At 42.2% G+C, this 20758-nt stretch overlaps 1 protein-coding gene across 1 annotated transcript; it reads right to left on the reverse strand.

Annotated features, from left to right (window-relative positions):
* Nucleotides 1–575: 575 nt before the first annotated feature.
* On the reverse strand, nt 576–10679 carry RBX1 (ring-box 1). The gene is made up of 5 exons (XM_054386746.1): nt 10596–10679; nt 8260–8338; nt 3447–3517; nt 2009–2094; nt 576–738 (listed from the first exon to the last, which is right to left on the reverse strand). Exons 1-5 carry the CDS (start codon nt 10671–10673, stop codon nt 726–728), a joined length of 327 nt encoding a protein of 108 aa, XP_054242721.1. The 5' UTR covers nt 10674–10679; the 3' UTR covers nt 576–725.
* Nucleotides 10680–20758: the final 10079 nt, after the last annotated feature.

Consider the following 20758-nt stretch of genomic DNA (forward strand, 5'->3'; position numbering starts at 1 on the left):
AAGAATGAAGTTTGTTCATAGACTGCTTACTTTTAGCTTTGCAGTCAACCTAGCTTGTGAAGTTCCTGAGTTGACTTTCACCTGATGCATGGAAGTGCTTTATGAACCCTGATGAAAACTAACATTCAGTTAATGGCTTAGAAGCTAAACAGACAGAACTGGGACAGTTAGTGAAATTTTCCTCTCCATGGGAGGTGGTCTAGTCAAAGCCAAGAGAAGAAGCAGGAGTGATCAGTTTCTAATAATGACACAACCCCTAATTGTATAAGGGTTGACTCAGCTTCAAGAAAGCATGTCCACACAAAATGCTATTTGCATAAATTACACAGGCCAAGTCCTGCACCCACTGCACTTACATGGTGGAACTCAATGTTGACCTCGGTGAGTCACAGGCACGGTTCTCAGTTGTGTGGGAGTAAGACCAAACTCACAGTCAAAATCTGGACACAGTAACAAAGAGCTGCCCATCTTGAGTTGTCTAGCTCAAGCCCCTGGTCTGCAGATCATTCTCCTCCCTCCTTCACTGACTGCCCACTCCTGAACACAAGACAACAGACTTTGACAGGAAGCTCCAGCACGTTTTATTCAATGGTATACAATAGGGAGAAATGAAGATTACAGAAGAATTGTACACACTACTGATGTTTCAAGTTGCTAAAACAAACCCATAGTGACAAGAATGACTTGAGGCTGACGATGTAACAAGAAGCATGGTGACCATGTCTCTAGTGTCCATACCTGCAAATACACAATACGTTAATGCCTTTTAAAGAACCGTGTGTCCTACTAATGCTGCTAGATTTATTCTCATTCCACCATGAGCTAATTAACACGTAACCTTAGGAAGAGTCCCACATTTCAATTCCCCCCAAAGTCTATCCAGATACTAGTCAGAAGGAGTTTCAGCAACTCACAATATTACATGCAGAATAATCATCTTTTGCCTTGAATCCCACTCCTGCATGGAAACAAGGTCAAAGCTTGTCTGAGCACCAGAGATCTTACTGAACACCCAGAAGATGTTCATCCGTGTCTCCATTTCTCATCATGCTGCCCATGCAATATTAAGTCACTAGGCAGGCAATATGGGCTGTTTTCATTATGTATTCATTAAAACATCTTCATATCAAAACTATGGTGCCTGTCATGTCAATGACAATTCGCACAACTGCTTGTGAACCAGATCCCAAAGGTAATCCTGAACAGTTTTAATACTTGTTTTGCTTTGGTTTAATTTGAATTAATTATTAAAAAAACAGGGGGATGGGGAGAGGGAAAATCCAGTTGAGAAGATTCATGGATAAATGGTGCAGAATGATGCAAGTAACTTGGCAAACTTCCTAACTGCTCTCAACGTTACAATTCTCTCTCTCCAAATACAATTAGCCTTCCATGGCTCTCCTATTATTATTCTAACAATAGACCTTTGAAAAACACAAAACAAAATAAAGAATACAAAAATTATGAATAAATGGGCCAAGGCTGTAGTAATGGCTACATGGACATTTGATTTCCAGATGCTAGGAAATCAGTCTATTAATTTCTGTGCCTATTAGAGCTATAAAACAAATCACCAAGATACAGGGGGACCCAATAAGACTTCTGGGATCTTATCAGAAATGGTCTGCAACACAAGCAGCTAAATTCAGGTTATTTTCTACACCTAAATTGCCCATGTGGCAGTACAGTATTCACCTGAGGCTTCACTTGCAGTGAATTCCATTTCTCTTCTGCTCTCCATTCTTTGGAGAGAATGTCAACAGAAATCACTATTTTGTAACAACTCTCTTACCCCACAGCTATTTGGGCTTCCTTCAGAGCTCATTTAGCACCAGGTGACTAAGGAAAGGTCCTTATCAAGGAAGGTGTAGAAAAAATTCTTTCCCAACAGCAACTATACCCTCAAGCCCACAAATGAGAAAGACTATCTGCTTATCTGACACTGATAATTTCTATTAACAGAAGGAGAATTGGATTTCTCATCTTGAGATCTGTGCAGGATACCTACTTTTGGAACTCCCATTCCCTGTTGTCCAGCGGACATACTTGGCGAGTCTTGAGCCAGCGAGAGATGCAGTGGAAGTGAAAAGCATGCTGGAAGAGAAAGTCCAGATCACATCATTGCAGAACACATGAATGTATCTCAGTGTGAAAACTACCACTGAAAGCACCATGGTAAGAAGAGTGCATGCAAAGGTGGGGAGGACTAATCAGCCAGCTCACTGGTAAACACCAAGGAATTGATCCACATTTTCAGGGAGGAAGGGAACATTAGGGAAATGGCAGCAGGGAGCCTGTTCCACAGTGAATGCAATGGCAACTGACTGACTTCTGATGAAGGAGAGAACAGAGTTGAGCAGCTGCTAAAATTGGCAGAGCAGATGCTGATAAGAAGCATAATCAGAAAGACAAGAAAAAGGATTTCACAGTGAAGGGATGATATGTATGTATAAATGCTGAAGCTTTCTGCCAGTCTTCTGGACAAACCAAAGCCTGAATAAAAATGAACTTGCTAAATTAGAAATTAAAAATAAACCAACAAAAAAACCTATTACATGCTTAATAAAGACACCCTTTTCCATATCCCATACAGCTACTCAAAAACAAGGTTCCACTTGGTAACTCCTGCAGACAAAAACCTAATTTTGATACTGGCATATTCTGACATGGTTAAAAAAGTTGCTCTTGTTCTCTACAACCAGAACTGGAACATTTATAATCCTGTCCCAACACTATCACGCTGTAACTTGATCCCACAGCATAGTGAGGATGGGACTGAGGAACAGGTAGTTATTCCATTATGGAAAATTTTATCTTCCAACTCAGGCCCAGGCTAGCTAAAAGGTATGCAAGCTTGAGTTCACGTGCTAGTGGGACCACGCACAAAGGAGCGCATACAGCAAAGAAGAGCTGGAGATTATACACTACAACTGATTTGATCTTCCTCCAAAATGGGAAGCAAATCACCTAGTTACCCCATACTGACTCCTTGAATCAGCCTGCAAAAGACAAATCAAGCATGCTGACACCCAAGTAATCCTATTACCAGGGGAAAAAAAAAAAAAAAAGGCATAGCTCTCAGGCAGACTCTTGATCAGGAAAATCATGCTCAGAATGAAAGATCTATTATTCTTAAAAAAAAAAAAAAGGAAAAAAAAAGAGGGGGGGAAGGTGTGGGGAACAGGGCAGGGGCAGGATGTGTATATAAAGGCCTAACTTCCTCCCTTCTCTTCATCTTCTCTATTACATCTCTCCCAACTTCCACTCTTCCTTTTGTTTCCCCTTCTCTCCCCCTTTTTCTATACTCTACTAAACATACAGTGTTTAAAGTTTTTTTTTTCTGATGGATTATCTGGAACACTTGATAGAATTTGTTTTGTCCAGTCATGAAAAAAGGGGGAGAGCATCATCACACACAAGCTCTGCAGTAAATCAGTGTTCCTTACATTGCAGACACCCCATGCAACTGTGCACTCTTCAGAAGTAGCTGATGCTTGGTTTGCTTGACATTCTATGCCTGTGAAAACAAACACATATATGCAGGAGTAGATGTACATGCAACACCTAGTAGTAAATATCTTCATAATAACAAGTGAAAAGGAGGGGGAAAGAGCTTTTTTTTTTCATTTAATACATCAGATAGTGTCAAGAGCAATGGTTTAATGTGCACTGTTTTCTCAAGTGTATCAGATCAAAACAGGGGACAAAGGTATACAGCTCATCTAATGATGACATGTGTCTGCTTCCCTAACTTTAAGGACATTTTTTTTCTCTTCTGTTTTAAGAGATGTCTTTTGATGATCAGGTGAAGATACATTTATTTAAAACTTCTTAGCCACAACACCAGGTTTCTCTAAATATCAATTCACTCTCTTGTCAGAATTATGTACTATCAGTTGTATTTACAAATTCCTTAGCTCATGTAATGCTGGAGTTTGCTTGTCTTTATTCTGTAGTCTTGTGGCAGGCACAATAGGAAATACAATTTTAAAATGTATGCTTAAAATCTTTTATACTTTGAAGCTGTGTACACAGGATGATCACAAAAAAGATAAAGAGTATAGGTTTGGGTTATAGCTTGGATTTTTGTGTCAGGTGGCATGGATGAAGATGAGAGAGAATGAGGAAAGAGGGAAGAACAGCACTGAAAAAATAAACGTAGCAACCTGGTTCTTCATTTTAGACCCTGAACAACTCACCTCTGCTCCAGCGTAAGAGGAAACTTCAGGAGGAAAAAAAGGTACTTCCAACTCTTCCACAGTCAGCAGCACAAACCTAAGACTAACATTTTATTTCCTGCTAAAAGATGGGTTCTTTAAAAGTCAAGTCTAAATGATTTTAAAAGATGTGCTGAGAGATGATCAGTTTAGAACTCAATACATGGGCTTCTTGCTTGCTTGTTTTTCAGATCTTATTTTCCTGGCAAAGAAAATGTCTGAACGCGATCCAATTCTCTGTTCACTGTTCATGTGGCCAAATATGCTCAGAGGAAAAGGAACTTGATTCACCAATTAAAGATTAAAAACAAAACAAACCAACAACTTTCAAACCTCACAGGTTTGGCTGGAAAATGTGATTAAGGAAATGGAAGATGGTCAAGAATCTTGAAGAGCTTCACTTACTTTGGACATTTGTTTAAAATTTGACACCCATAATTCCTGCAATAACTTTACTGCTACTGCAGCGTAGACTCATGATCTTACTGAGTTCTAAATAATTGGCATGAACCTCTACAGTAACAGAAAACTGTGAGAGGATGAGTAGCACGTAAAGGAGGGGAAATTCATTTGAAAGAAGTCAACTGGTAAGCAAACTTTAACTCAAGAAATCTCTGCTGAAAGCAAGGAAAATATTCTAGCACATAATAGCCTTAACTTGGTTCTTCTCCTCTTTCTCTGTTGGAAACAGGATATTTATCATATTAGATCTGAAGTCCATCTAGCCCATTTTTATTTAATTTTTCCCAGACTTTAAAGGCATCTCCAGCTTGACTCGGAGTGAGAGGTTTAGCCCTTTGAGGAGCAGCTAAGGACTTTGGGCTTGTCTAGTCTGGAGGAAAGGAGGTTAAGGGACAAGCTCATTGCCCTCCACAGCTTCCTGAGCAGGGAGGTTTACAACTGCATATTAGGAAGCATTTCTTTACCGAGAGGGCAGTAAAACACTGGAATAAGCTTTCTAGAGAGGTGGTTGATGCTCCAAGCCTGTCAGTATTCAAAAGGTGTTTGGACAATGCCCTTAACGACATTTTTAACTTTTGGTCAGCCCTGAACTGGTCAGGCAGTTGAACAAGATGATTGCTGTATGTCTCTTCCAGCTAAACTATTCTAGTCTAGTTCAGTCTGTTCCCCCAAAGTGCAGAGTGAGCCCTTCAATTTAGTTTTTCAAACTTCAGAACTTCAGAATTTTGCCCTTGCAGTTCTCCCCAGTTTCTTAGGAATTATCTGCAGATTTTACTAAATACTTACCCTAAGTTCCCCCCCATCATATGACTCCTTCTACTCATAACACTCATGTAATACACTCAGTATTTCCTGTCAGTATCACACTCTCAAAATATATGTACTCAGCTATCATCTTCCATTCCTACTTATGACTTCGCAAACTGTATATACTGAGTTCTGTTCTTTTATTCTTCTCAGAAATTCCAAATCATTCAAGCTGTTAAGCATCCCGAGACTCTTGTTTAGATTCTATGCAATATGTCTATCTTTGTGAGGCTGGCATACCAAATGTGGTACTTTCCATCTTGCCATCTTGATGGCACATTTTACATAGTTCAAAACAATGCCAGTTACCTTAGTGCAATACTACATTCCACATTGCACACCAGAAGGTAATCCACTGCACTCAACACAGGGTTTAGTTAACACTCCCCAACCTACGATGCTGCAATGAGAGTACCAGAGAGAAAGCCTTTGAAGAAATCAAGAACACTCCTCAAGTAAAATCTAAACAGGACCTGGGTCTTTTCAGAGAAGACTGAAAAGAAAACACTGAAAATCTTATTCCTCCTGTGCACTGAATACAAACCTAATTGAGGGTAAGGGGAATCCTCAGACTATATTATTACTGAGTCATAATGTACATGCACGAGGAGAACTGCATGACACCTGACTTCATAAAGTTAACAATCTTCTCTTAGCATAGCTGGCATTACCTATAACTCTTTTCATGTCTTCCCTTCTAAGGTTTCTCTTCCTCACTAGGAGAGAAAGATATTTCTATCCTGCATTGTATCAAATTGAATCTTGTGCTGTTCTTCCCTTCACATTCTATTAATTTTTCCTCAATTTCCCATCACTTCACATCTTATGTTTGAAAATCTAATTAAAGTGTTGTTTAACAACATTAATGATCTGTTAACAAGGAAGTAAGTAAAGCCAGAGCCAGCACTGATCTTGGAACACCAATTTAGATACTCCTTCTATTCTGTACACTGTCAACATCAGTTTGTCATTTTCAGTCCAGGCTTTTCATAACATTGCTCATACCCAAATTAATAACAAATTATGCTTGAGGAACTAAAAAACCAAAACAAACAAAAAAGCCACCTATGTAATTTTTCCTTTACTTTTTTTCCTAATCTACCTGCAGTTTCTCAACCCCACTCCCATTTTGGCAGGACCTTGGGTTTTTTTTTAAGAACTAACATGCAAAATTCATTACTGGAAAACGACATCGGTCCATGCTCTCTTCAGTTCTTCCACACCTCTCTTTCATCCTCATATGCCCTATTTGCTATTTATAAAAAACAGTAAATATGTGAGACAGCATTTGGTCTCTCATGGGAGACACCAGAAATTTTGAGGCAAATCCATAGAACGAAACACACCAGCATCCCCTATTTTACAAGATATCCCACTTATTATGAATAATTATCCTGAATGACAGGATTATATATATAAATTTATATAAACATACATTGATATAGTTATATAAATGTAGATATATGTAAATGTTACAAATGCAATTTCTGTTCTACACAAATCTTTAAAAATTCCATTTGCCTGCCAGCAATGTGGTTTCCTTTCCAATATATCAAAATACAAACAGCTCTGTCCCAAAGCAAAGAGGTGAACTGGCTTAACCCATTTTCAGCCCTGTGTGTTTTCTCTTCATTAAGTAAAACAATGTCTGAACATAGCTTTGTAATTATTATTTAAATAGGAGGCAAAAACAGGTGCACCTCTCACTAGCTGTGACTATAAACTTGAGGTCTCAATTGTCTGAAGCATTTTATTTTCATACAGGCTTACTGACAGCAAGTTACCATTATCAGTAGTTGCAAGGGTGATTGTGTAAAATCAAAGTGCAACAAACCCATCATAACGTACCTGCATCCTTGTTTTGAGGGTTCCACAATCTTCACATTTTACTAATACAGGTGAATAAGACAAATTTCTATCTTGGGAATATTAAAGTGTCATATATCCCTCATAACTGAAACAAGATGGACAGTTATGGTGTCAACAGTATCTTGTCCATTTTGAGGGAAAAAGAAAAAAGTTTTGTACTCATTACCAATCCTTTAAGGGACTGAAATGCTTGCATACCTATTTCATGATAGAAATTTGTATACTTAGATCCGTTATCACTTTATTTTCCTACATAGCAAACATGATTATACAGAAAGAAATCAAACCAATACTAGCAATATATTGGGTTTGATTTAGGCATTTGATTATCTTCCTTTGTAAATGAACAATTAATTCTCTAGGTGTTTACACAATTCCCTATAACATTAACTAACTAATTTATGCAAGGTAGTTTTTGTAGAACAAGGACTCCAATGAAGTCACTGCTCCAAGCCCTTCCTGGCAAGACACAGAAGGTGCTACAAGATTTCATCCTAATAAGTGTTAATAAAAAGTTGATACCCACAGCAACATCCCCAACTCTAAAATCTAATATCTCTCTTTGTGAGCAATAGCTGTTGTGTCAATAATTTCAGTTCCTCCTGGCTCTTGATTATTACTCCTTTTCCTCTTTGTTGCATCTGAAACAGACTTAGCAGCATCATTTTGACTGAGGATGTGGTATCATGTGTTCTACTCTTTACAAGAACAGGATGAGGGAAAAGCAGTATGGTGACAGAGTTCACAAAAACAGATTATCGGACTTCAGTATTACATAAACTAGAGCTTAACATTTGCACTGTGAAGAGTTAGTTCCTAACTAAAAGATGCATTTCCTAAATTCTACCCTCAACAAGGAAAATTTCAGCTGTGTATCACATACAAGTCCAAACCATTTACTTACATAGATCCATAATATGATTTCTGCAAATGGCACAGTTATCAACCACAATGTCCCATGCCCACAGAGCTACTGCGTTCCACTAGAGAAAGAGGGGAAAAAAAGAAAGAAAAACATAATTGCGATTCAGTTTACAGCATGCAGAAATCCTTCTTATTCCTCAAGATCTCATGTAACTTTTAAATGTTTTTAAATAATTTAAAAAAATGTTTTAGAAGTTCAGAGTAATTCTTTATCATGATTTCTGGTTACTAGAAAGCAGTGGTTCATTCCTCTCACAGACGTCTCAGACTCAATGTCTCCTTCCAACTACAGAACTCCTACAGTTGCCTTTTTTTTTTTTTTTGGTGAAACAAATGCAAACGCCTCCATTCTATTCAAGGCAAGGATACAGCTCACACATCTTCAGTTCTGATGGAAATAGCAGTGACTTGCAGAAAGGCCAATCCAGGTGTCATTTTGTTAAGGGAAATTTCCATTATTTGCATCAGTTTTTATAGTAATCATCCCCCAAAGCAGCTGAGGTCAAGAACTAAAATCCCTTCACTGGCCCCTAAACAGTCTCCTCTGCAAAAAGCTTGCTAGACAACGACCTACCAGCAAGGCTGAACACAAACTTCTGGAAGTACTACTAAATTAACCTTTCAAAGACTTTGTTTATAAAAAAGAAACAACAACAAAAAGGAGTATCTCTGTCCCACACTACTTCATGGGAAGGGCTGGCTACAAACTTCTATGGCAACTTTAGAAAATTGATTCAGAATGAGGACTTTAAAAAAGCTATGCAGAAAAGCACAGCACCTTTTTATTCCTCTACAAACCCCATAATCAGGTGTTCCGTAAATTCCTTAAATAAACGGGGTTGCCTTCAATATTCAAAGCAATCCAAAATCACATGGTAGTCAGGATAATCTTCATTTATTACTTTAGTGGTCTAGATTTTTTCCCTTCCATTTTTTTCAGGATATGATTGTACTGACTATCTACTGTGTGCCATTTATGTCTCCATGTTTTCACTGTTTTTCCCCCAGTTCTGGATTCTGAAAGAGGAATGCAGACTGCCAAGTATTGATAAGCAGTATCAGTTTTGATAAGCACTTCCAGTTTTTCATTAGTACTCATATAAAAAGCCATCATAATACAACCAGACCAGTAGTGATCTCATTTTTAATCCCCATCTTCCAACTTCAAGTCTAGCCAGCCTTCTGACTGAGGTACTCATCTCTCAAGGACTTCATCTGCACTAGACGGCAGCTAAGATAAAAGCTCCCAGCACCCTTATCTGTCTCACAATCTCAGGTACTTGAATCTCTCGTTCCAACATAAACTTCACTTGTGACCTACAGACCCGTACTGAATCACACATGCAACAAGTACCCCTTGGTACCTTGCTGGGGCGGAGCAATGCCACTGACACATAAAAAGTGTCCCTGCCTGCTCCTTTCATATGCTATGATATTTGTCCCTATTCCCAAAGAGCAAGCAATCACGTCACCCAAACACCTCCCTCCGCACACGCCTGCAGCCCTGTACAGATAGGGGTTTCCACTATCACTGATGGCAACCACATTTCAAACCGCATCTACAAGCAGGAATCACAGGAAACGTTTGCCAATATCCAATCAGAGGCCATTTCTCCTCAAATTCTACCTTAGTACAAGTACACACAGCCACCCCACTTGCTCTGCACAGGCTTGGCCTATCACTACTATCCAGCTGACAAACGTGGCACTGAACAGACAGCTGTATTATGGCTGGTTTGGGGAAGCAAAGCCAGCGTGACAGAGGAGAATTTACTGACCACATACACGTTGTTGATATTTCCTTCGAAGAACGGGGTGGGAGGCAATAATCAAGGGCACAAATTTGTGCTGAGTGTCTTACGCACCACATGGGCTAGCTCAGCCGGCTGGGCCAGAGCAGCCGGGGCTGAGGTGGCGGCAGGACTCCACCCCTGCTCCTCGACCCGAGCTGCTCAGAGGCTCCATGCAGCGCGGCCGAAACAGAAAAAAACACGGACCACCCCAAGGGCGGCGGAGCCCCCTGACAGGGGCAGCTGCCTCAGATCTTCCTCCTCCCGCCCGCACAGCCCACGCCGCCTGCGCCCGTTGATTGGCCAGCCTCTGCTCCACGTGCAGCGCTCCGCCTCAACCATTGGCCCGGACGCATGCCAAGACTCCCCGCAGGCACCGTCCCACCCCTCCCGCCGCGCCGGTGCGGAACCGGGCTCCCGGCTCCGTGAGGGGAGCGGGAAGTCGCTTCTCCCCTGCCCCACAGGCCAGCCCTGGCCTCTCCCCCCTCTCTGTGGCCAGCTGGAGGAGCGAGCCGGCGGGCCTCACTTTTTTCACTTCGAAGCGCTTCTTGCCGGCGCCGCTGTTGGTGCCACTAGGAGTATCCACATCCATTGCGGCCGCCATTTTGGATGCGTGAATCGCCCGTCCTGCTCGCGCGCATGCGCGGCGAGGAGGGGAGGGGCGCGGGGACAGCAAACGGAAGGAGCGGGCGGGGTGAGTGAGGAAGGAGGTGGGGCTGGCGTTCGCCTCGCCCCATCGCCAACAGGTGCGGGGAAGGCCGCGAGAACCGGCGGGGCAGGCCGGGAGCGCGGTCACGTGAGGCTGGCTCTTAAAGGCGCCGGCTAGGGCGGGGCCGCGAGCCTCTTCCGCCGTTACCTCATCGCCGTCCTCCCCTCCCCTTTCCTCCCCTCCCCTTTCCTCCCCTCCCCTTTCCTCCCTCCCTCTCCCCCGCGGGGTTGCACAACCAGAGGGGAGAGCGAGGGGCCGGTGGGGGTGGTGCATTTAAAGACCTGCGCGGCTCCGATTTTGCCTTGTGCGGCGCTGCTGGGTTGAGGCCCTTTCGCCCGTCAAGCGAAGCAGAGAGGGGTTCACCGAAATCTGCGTTAGCCCCGCGACTCCTTCCTTCCCTCTCTCCCACCCTCCCTCTCTCCCGCCCTCTCTTCGACTCCCCGGCAGAAGGATCACTTTTAAGTCCCAACCCCAGACCATACAAACCTGCTCTTCATACTTGGGCTCTGAGTTTCATGCAGCACTTCTCTAAAAATCACTTGGGATTTGTCTGACCTCATATGAATGGCTTCGGTCCTTAAACTTCTGTCTTGTTTTCTTCCACCGTAATTAATCTCTAGCAAGTGCAAAACGAGGCAGGATTTGTGGTGTTGCTACTGTACCACCAGTTTGCTTTGTTCGCTAGCAGTCCAGCTTTTATTTTAAACAGAACACCAAATTTCTAGAGACAGAATTTGAGTGTCCAAGCTGCTCTTTTAGCACGCAAATTAGGCTAACGCTAATTATAATTAATCTGAGAGTAACTTGAGTGACTGGAGCTGCCCAAGTCCTGCCTATTCTGTTGCAAAGGTGGAGACAACGGGTGGTGGAGCTTGTATTCAGAACTGTCAGTACAGCCCAAAGTACTCTGCTGAGAAGGTCAGTAATAGTGTACCCCAGAATGTGGAAACTGAGGGGATAGTACTTCCCAGCAGGTCCTGAAAACATCACCCAGCTTTACAGGTCCTTGTAGATGTGTTGTAGATTCTGCAGAGTCAACTCTGAAGCAATTTGTACACCGTGTAACTGCATGTATGCAGTAAGGAGGAGATAATAGAAGCCTGGAAAGAACATTATGTTATATGCATATAGGCAAGTAGCATCTGTCTTGAACCTATCATAAGCATTTGGGCCAAGCAGCACTATTCTGGTCTGCCTCTATCATTTCCATCCTGCTGAATGCATGGAGGTTTTACCTGAGATACAGTGGCCACTGGGATGGGATGTCTAGAAGTCTCCAAATACAGTCAAGCAAGGGCCTTGGTAAGAAGATGATGCTACTGTTTGATGTTTGGGAATAATTTTCAGTGGTATTCATATCTGAAAGACATGTCACACTTGTGCTTGGAGTTAAGTACGTCAATGTTCTGCAGAGTCCAGCTGAGCATGGAAGTTGCACACAGAGTAATACACCTTTTAACACCTCTAGTTGCCTACATGGAAAGCTTCCATTTCACTTCACTGCCCCTTTCCCCAGGTGCTGCTCAGTTATGGTGCATCTCTTATGACAATAAAATGAAGCTGCACAGATTCAGGTTTTTGTCTTATTGCTCCTTATTCAGGGCTGCAGTGTGATGGCCATTACAAAGGAGAATTTTGAAATTAAGAGGTGGGGTGCTTGAGAAAATTAATTTTTCATCTTCAGAAAAATATCTCTTTTCAAAGGAGAATTTGCAGGATTTTATTTATAATGGAAATATTAATTTCAACTCTAAATCTGTGGGCAGCTATGTCCCCAGCAGGACATTGCTCAGTAGGAATGTAAGGCATTGAACAAACATGTACATTAGGGAATATGCATACCAGAGAAATGTTAACAGTCATTTTTATTTTAAATGACTACTGCAATATAGAAGTGTAGTCTGGTCACCTCAGCTGATGTCACCACAGGGAGATGGCTGCCAGTAGCCAGCAATCATATGGGCTGGGTTTATCTTTCTGTATCTGGCAGCAAAAAGAATATAGCAATGCAGATCTTAAGTCTTGCTAAAGAGGTGGTGGTGTTTTCAGAACAGAAGGTAACAAATATGGTGCAGAATAGAATATATATCTGCATGCTTATTTAATTAATATTTACCGAATCATGTATGCAGATACACAAGACGTACAATGGGAAGTGTATTCAGAGCTCTCCAGTGTGCTTCCCAAGGTGAAATTAGTGATTATAGTCTTCAATAGCCTGAACTTCGTAAAAAGGTCTAAGCTACCCTCTTTAAATGAAATAATCTGGGGTTTGTTGATTTTACTGCTATCTCTTAATTCTTTCCTCAAAGTGCAGCCACTCAGACCTGATTCCCTCTTCCTAGGGCTCTATCTGCAGTGTCAGTAGCTGCTGCAGAAGGAAAGTCTGTAGCTTTGAAAAATGTCAGCCTCAAAAGAAATGGAATTCTGTGGTCCACATTACCAGGGATGCTTTGAGGAATGGATCATCTTTCAAATCATCAGGACATGCAGGGGAAAAAGAGGAGACTGCTAAGACAAAAAAAAAGCAGGGAGACAGACAGGCTAGGTGACATGTAACAACTGCTCTGAATATGGTTAGTTCCAATTAAAATGAGACAAACTCCCTCTCCTAGTTGTCAAAAACTGCTCCAATAGACACTACCAACAACCTGATGACTCTAGGGCAATTACCTTCCGAAATTAGTGCATTTCATTTTGGTCATTGCCTTTCTTCTTTACACTCATTCTGTTGACGGTTTGTTGTTTTGTTTTGTTGTTTTTTTTTTTCCTTTTTCTGCAGCCACCCATATTTTTCTATATGGGATTTGTCCCCTAAATGATTCTCCCCTTCCCCATGTACCCTTTGAAAGTGTCTGCCTGTCTGGGCTGCTGTGGAACTGCTACTGGAGGGGCAGCTGCTTGTGTTTCTGGCTTGCCACAACTGCACCCACATGGCAGGGGTAGGGTAGAAGGCCTGGTAGTGATGCTTGTGACAAAATTTGTCCCTCCAAGGCACCAGGACAGAAACATCCACACAACAGTGGAAGGATGGCCCAGAACTAACTGTGTCAGAAGGAAAATGCACACATAAAAGGTTGCTTTGCTTTCCAGTCCTCACTGCCTGAGCCTTTTGCATTCCACTTCCCAGCCCTGCTGGAGCACCTCCCCTATGGCGACACGCTGCAAGAGCTGGGTCTGTTCGGTCTGGAGAAGAGAAGGCTCTGGGGAGACCTTAGAGCAGCCTTCCAGTACCTGAAGGGGGCCTACAAGAAAGCTGGGAAGGGACTTTTTGCAAGGGCTGGTAGTAATAGGATGAGAGAGAAAGGACTGAAGAGGGTAGATTTAGACTGGATATTAGGAAGAAATTCTTTTCAGTGAGGGTGGTAAGAAACTGGAGCAAGTTGCCCAGGGAGGTTGTGGATGCCAGCTTGGATAGGGCCTTTAGCAACCTGGTCTAAGGGATGGTGTCCCTGCCCATGGCAGGGGGGTTGGAGCTAGATGATCTTTAAAGTCCTTTCCAACCTCAAACCATTCTGTGATTCTATCCTCTTGTCATGACTCCATGCACCCTCAGCATACACTCCAGTGCCACAGGATCTCTCTGGAGCGCTCAGGTCACTCTCAGAAATGAAACTACTCTGAAAGAGAGAACTGCAGTACTTTCAAACCCTTTCCAGAACAGCAACTTTACTGTAGCAGTCATGAGTGGGGATGGGCTTTCCAAGACTGCCAGCACCAGAGTGGGGGGAAAAGGGAGGTGGTCCCTTTCTGAGTGCCTAGAAATCTCAGGTTTTTCTCTTGGCATTCTGTGCTTCACCCTTTCAGTGCTACCTGCTTGAGGTGTGGTTTCTGTGGCACTCTAAGCAGCATCAAGCACGAATTACCTAGTATATGAGACTAGTTGCCATCCAATGGTTCCAAACCAAGGAGTAAGGTTCAAGTGCATTTTATTACTTTTTGAAGCACTGTGGGGCTGTCTGCCTGCTCTGAAGTTGCTGATGCTACTAGAGTCAGCTGAACTAAGTTGGGATTTCTAGTGCCCTTTGCTTTTGGATGCCCAGACACACAGACAGCATTCACAAATTACTATTGGGGCAAAACTGAATCCACTGTCTTTCCATGTTGCTACAAAACTTCTTGAGGTTCACAAAGTAAGCAAACAGCCTCTCATCAGGGTTCTGTAGTATCCCCAGCTGATTTAGTGTGCTTAGCATAGGAAAGCTGAATTCAAAGAACAGAGCCAGAGGGATAGATTAGGCAATATATCCCAGGACCAGGCTGTGCTTGGTTTCTGCAGAGACCCAACCCCCCTGCCTCTATGCATGTTTTCCAGATAATGGTCACATTATTCCACATACAGTACTAGGGCTTTGTAACCCATTACTAAAACCTCAGGAGAGAAATGGAGTTTCCAGTCCCCAATAATCTAGGTAAAAAGAACAATGAGATTCTGGGAGAGGAGCAGGCTGTAGAAGTTAATGAGATGGTGACTAGTTGTTGCTCTTCCTTTCTCATGGCATTTTACCTAAAGCTACTTGATAACTTGCAGATAACACACAACCATCATGGCAGCCGGAGGTAAGCAGGAGCTTGCAAACCACAGGATATTTAATGACTGTGCCCAACCTTCTGCAGACAGCCTTTCCCTACACGTAAGGGGAAAAAAGGGAGCTAGGGGTGTGGGTCTAGGCTCAGTGACTGACACTGTCTCCACAGTGGGCATCGCAGCCCCACACCACGTTTGACAGTGAGCTGCAGCTGATACAGAGACGGATGATCAGGATAGATGGACCCCAGTGCATTAGGTGAGGATGTTGGGCTGATTCCACTGTGCTTCGATAAAAGGTTTGAAGATATCCCTCCTGTGCATCAACATCCACATGCTCCCCATCCTAATCCTCACCCCCAATTAAGGAGCTCCCCCTCAGAAGGAACCCAACACCATCCCCACCTCCTCGCTGCAGCCCCTTTGCAGTGCTGGGCGCCAAGCTGCAGATGCGGATCACATCTGGCTGTGCTGCCACCTTCCGAGGGAAACCAGCATCCCAGCTTCTGCTCGGAGGAGAGGACATGTTCTGCAGCCAGGCCTGCGGTCTAGGCCTGGGTACCCAGGGAAGCCAGGGCTCTCCAACCTGCCCATAGCCTGGGGAGGCGAGGCAGGGGTCCGAGAGTCATTATACCTCAGCTGCAGCCAGCTGCCTCTTTTATTCACAGGGCTGAAGAAGAGGTGGAAGAGTGAGACCGCCTACAGCAACTGAGCAAAAAATGCATACATGGGAAAAAATGAGGGCTTGAGAGAGAAGAGTCCTGCTTTAACCTGGGCTGGGATCCTGGAGAGATGTCAAAGACAGACTGGGATTATAATTCAGAGAGAGGGCGAGTCTTTCAGAGGGTAACAGGAAAGTGCTAGCAGGAAAGTGATTGTTTTCAGTCTGAACATATGTCCCAGAAGAACTGCATAAGGCAACCACAGGCTATGGGACAAAGAGGCTACTGTCCAAGTGCAGGAGACAGCATCACTAACCACAGCAGAGACATCATTTGAGCACTAGGTCACAGTCTGGATCTCTTTTGTTGCTCAGACAAGAGTTTTCAAAGTGCTTTTTATGCTTTTTTAAAGAGAGTGCATAAAAAGGGAGAATGTTGTGATAGCTCAACACAAGTAGTTTTATTTATCTACTACTGCATGTAAGCAACATTGGAAGATCTGCCAGGCTACTTAACAGTAGCCAGGAAAAACCACAAGAGTAACCAAAGTAGTAGCACAAACTTGCCTGCAAATCAATGAACTCCTACTGATTTGAGAAATCCATGAACCTTCAGTAACACAAGGAGAGGCAGTTCCAGACTGCTGTGTGGGAGACACTAAAGCACTGTTTACAGATATTCTTATCTACAATTTCTCCCTGACAGTCTTGAATGTGAGAGTCACAGAGGGAATAAGCACTCAAATGACGAAAAAAACCCAAAACATTATCAACAAAAGGAGGTCTGGAAGCTATCTCCACTGAGTCAAAGGTTTTGATGCTGTTTGAAAGGAGGTGAGAACCACTGAGCTACAGCTTTGCACTTGTCTTCCCCCAGTAATTCTCTGTCTAAAAAAAATACAGTATCCCAAAATTCCTCCAATGATCTCTTCTAGCTGAATCAAGTTCCTAATTGTAGGCCCTGCTCACCAAGACACAATTCACAAGACGTCCTTTGCCATCCTGCTTTGTTTTTAATAGGAGAGATGCTGCTATTCAGTAAAAGCATTTTGTTGAAGCTCCTGGTAGTCACCATTTGGCAAATAAAAAATGTAAAAATCCAAATCCAAGCTTGTCTTTTTTAGGGTGGGGAGACTTGAAGGTGGAGTTCAGATGTGATCTTAGAGGGGAAAAATGAAAAAAAGAAAATTATACCACATCTTGGAAAGACACAAAGAAGTGGGAGAAAGAGATTATGTGGCCCACAGACATGGCTATTACTAGTGCAAAAACTACATGGCTATTACAAAATAAGCCAAGAGTGAGCGAGCCAGCAGTCCCCTGCCTCCCATACCACCATAAGCAGGAACAAAAAATTCTGGTACCTAACTTAGTTCTCAGAAGGCAAGGTTTATGCCATTTAACAACTCTCTGTCATGAATGCCTAAATAAAGGTAATATACTGAGTTTAGTCTTACTTTGGATTCCCCTGGAAAGTTCATTACAGCATCTAGGTCAGTGACTCCCACCAGAGATGGTCTGCCTGCCAGTTCTGTACTGAACAATAAAATAAATTAATAAACTGTCATATTTCTTTGCAGGTTCATATACCTTGAATGCACCTTGCTGTGTCAAACTTCCTTTACTTTAACACTGAACACAATTGAATTTTCAGAGCCCTCATGGAAAAAAGGGCCATATGAAGCAGCAAGCTCTCACTGATCATAAAGCATGAGCTCCCCAATCCTGACAGCTTCAGGAAAAGCAGAAAATAGGAGCAAGCAGACAAATAAGTGTAAGGCATAGTGCTGGTGCTTTGCTAAGTTTTGCTTTTGGTAATTTACCACTGCAAAGTAGTATAGTCCCTTCCTTTCTCCACTTCAGTTACTGGGGTGTGTGTGTTATGTGTGTTATTTTTTTCCTTTCTCTCTCTGCTCACCACACTCATAAATTATATTTGTCAAAGCAATGAAGGATTAACTAATTCCTGTCTGTGCTAGGAGAAAGAGGAAAGAGCTATATCCAGCACTAGGAATACTCTCCCACCCACCTGCAGTATCATCAAGACTTTTAAGAAGAACAGAACAAGATGCAACCGCTTCAGGGAGGTTTTAGCATGACAAACAAAGTTCTGTACGGAGTGAGAGTTTACTACAACCATCAAGGAGGTAATTCCTTTACCTCAATATATAAAAATACTCATGAAGTTATCATGGAAGATTCTTATGTCCAAGTTCATTCACATCCCATAACCTTCTTCACAACTCTGCAATCATTCAAACCACCAGTTGCACAGATTTAAAGGGGAATATTATAAATAATTTGGAGGAACCACTAAAGCTGGAAAAAGAGGCCAGAGATCTGGCAATGCTATACACATCCAAACCATCAACCCAAAATAAAGCCCTATTCTCTTAGCTTCCTTTGTTCAGAGAGTGACAAAGTACCTACCATTGCATTTAGAGACATTTTTCCTGCTGGGGGTTGGACTGGCAAAGACAGCTTCTGCATATGCACAGTGAACAACAGCCCTTGGGTAGACAGGGGTCTGACCTTGAGGGAAAAGGCCTTAAAAGTCTTCTTTCATACAGCAAAACTGTCAATTGGTTAAAATATTTTGAAAAGTGTGAGAAAACAATTCTTCAGTTCTAGGACAGGAAAATATGGAGCAGATGACAATTTATCAGGTTAAGAGTGAGGTGGGGGACACTGAAAGACCAATAGGCTCCAGAAGCAACTTGCATTCCCATGTTATTTGATAAATAATTAAGGCATCTGCCCATGCTAAACCAGTTTTTCCTCAACTTGCCTATTTCCTTCTGTTTCCTCCTTCCACCCCTGCGCTCTCTGACAGTGCAATTTATTGTATGATTGTATGTTTGCATCTCACTGTATTTTTAAACTCAACCATTAAAACCCAGGTTGCAGGTTTGCTGGCATGTAGAAATTATCAGGTAGTCTTCTCCTTCTACAACTCCCTCTTTAATTCCATCTTCTTTGCAGTCAAAATGGAGCATGGTTCATTTTGCATCTCCCATTTCTTTGCTGTGAGAGCAAAATCTCTCTGTGGAGAGAGATTGCTACAGAAATTTCCCTATAGATTTAGAGGTTGTGAAGATAAAGGGGCTTCTCTGCAGTCCTCCAAGCACCTTTAGTGAAGTTTCAGGAGAGAGGAACAATAATCTACCCTGTGAAAACACCAGCGCTGCCGTGAAAGAAAACTGGAGGTAGGAAACTTTAGGTGTCTCAGTCTCTAGCACACACAAACCAGAGGGGATTTCCTTTAAACTCACTTTGGATCCTTTTAGCCTGTGATACATGGAGGAGGCCTTCTCCTGCCACAGTCTGGTGAGAATGCAAAAAATGTCCATCATTTGACAGTGAACAGCTTCATAAACACAGCTTTCAGCTGAACCTTAGATGTTTGGAAGCTTTTACCACAGTTCAAAGTCACCCCTCCTTTCCTGACAGGGATGAGCAGATTTCACTCCATTAACTGATCTCCCTCGGGTTCACTGTTTAACTTAAGAAAGTTCTTAAAGAACCTGGAGATATCATTTGGGATTTGTGTACAACACAACAGTGGTTTGCTGGCAGCAGCTTAATTTAAATTGGATTTCACATCAATTCATTGAACAGCTGAGGAACCCCGTGTGGACACACTGATGTGCCTTAAGAGTTGGCTTAAAATCAGCTCCTAATCGATTTAAGCTCTGCTGATCAGATTTAAATATGTATTTAAAAGGTCAGCACGGCCTCTTGCATTGATTTAATGAAATGATATTGAAAGCAACACTCGAGTAAACTGCTGTAGCTCTGTGTAAAAGCTGTCTGAATTACTGTAATAGGGATTGTCAAAAGATGGAGAAACATTCCTACCCCTTGAAGCTTGCAAAGTCAATCTCTTGAGTGAATGCTGGCAAGACAGAGGCTGATGGATGTCTCCTCTGACAGAGCCATGTATTGATTTTATCATTAGTTATACAAAACAAATGCCTGATTTAGTAATAGGCATATTTTATGCCTTCCCTTGGTGGTGTCAATCTTAACTCAAAAGCACAAATATTCCCTCTTCCATACGAAAGTTCAGAATTCAGGCCTGGAGATGTTTTCAGGTTATGGTCTTTAAAATATTATAATCTGGACCTTTTACAAAATTCAGATAAATAACAGCATGAAAGGATCACTTATGTCAGGAACCTATGCTGCTGTTCAACAGGTGCAGGTAAGATGCTCATCATAAATGAAATCTCATTTGTGCCAAGAGGTTGAATTGCTGAGGAATCACTTTATTGGTATGTGAAATATTTACTATGTATATCTGCACAGCTTCCCAGGAATTCTGATGAAACACACTAATGCACAGGGAAGAGAAGAACATCACTTTTTCATAAAACTTGTGAAAATGTAAGCTTTGCTCCTCTCAGTATCTTAGAAGGAATTTTGAAAACAGTATGAATTGTCCATATGAGTTTATCTAGAATAACTATTAAAAAAAGATCATTTCAGGTAGTAAAACTTCTGCTGTATACCTGAATATCCAAATTAGAATACAGTTTTATTTAAAAAACTCTTTTATACACCCTATTTAGAAATTGTGTTTGTCTTGTAGAAGGGTGAGAAACCACATTTTTGCTTTGAACAATTTCAGGTGCCCAAAAGAGAAGAGTGCTATTTGAATAACTTAAAAAATCACATGAACCTAAAAGCCAATCACAAACACTTGGCTGGGAATTACTTGCGTGTGTCTTTTGAATAAGAGGCATTATTTGCTATGAGCAATTTATGTAGACAATTCAGGTATGGATTTCT

The sequence above is a fragment of the Indicator indicator genome, chromosome 14 (genome assembly GCF_027791375.1).
Source record: "Indicator indicator isolate 239-I01 chromosome 14, UM_Iind_1.1, whole genome shotgun sequence".
Classification (NCBI taxonomy): Eukaryota; Metazoa; Chordata; class Aves; order Piciformes; family Indicatoridae; genus Indicator; species Indicator indicator.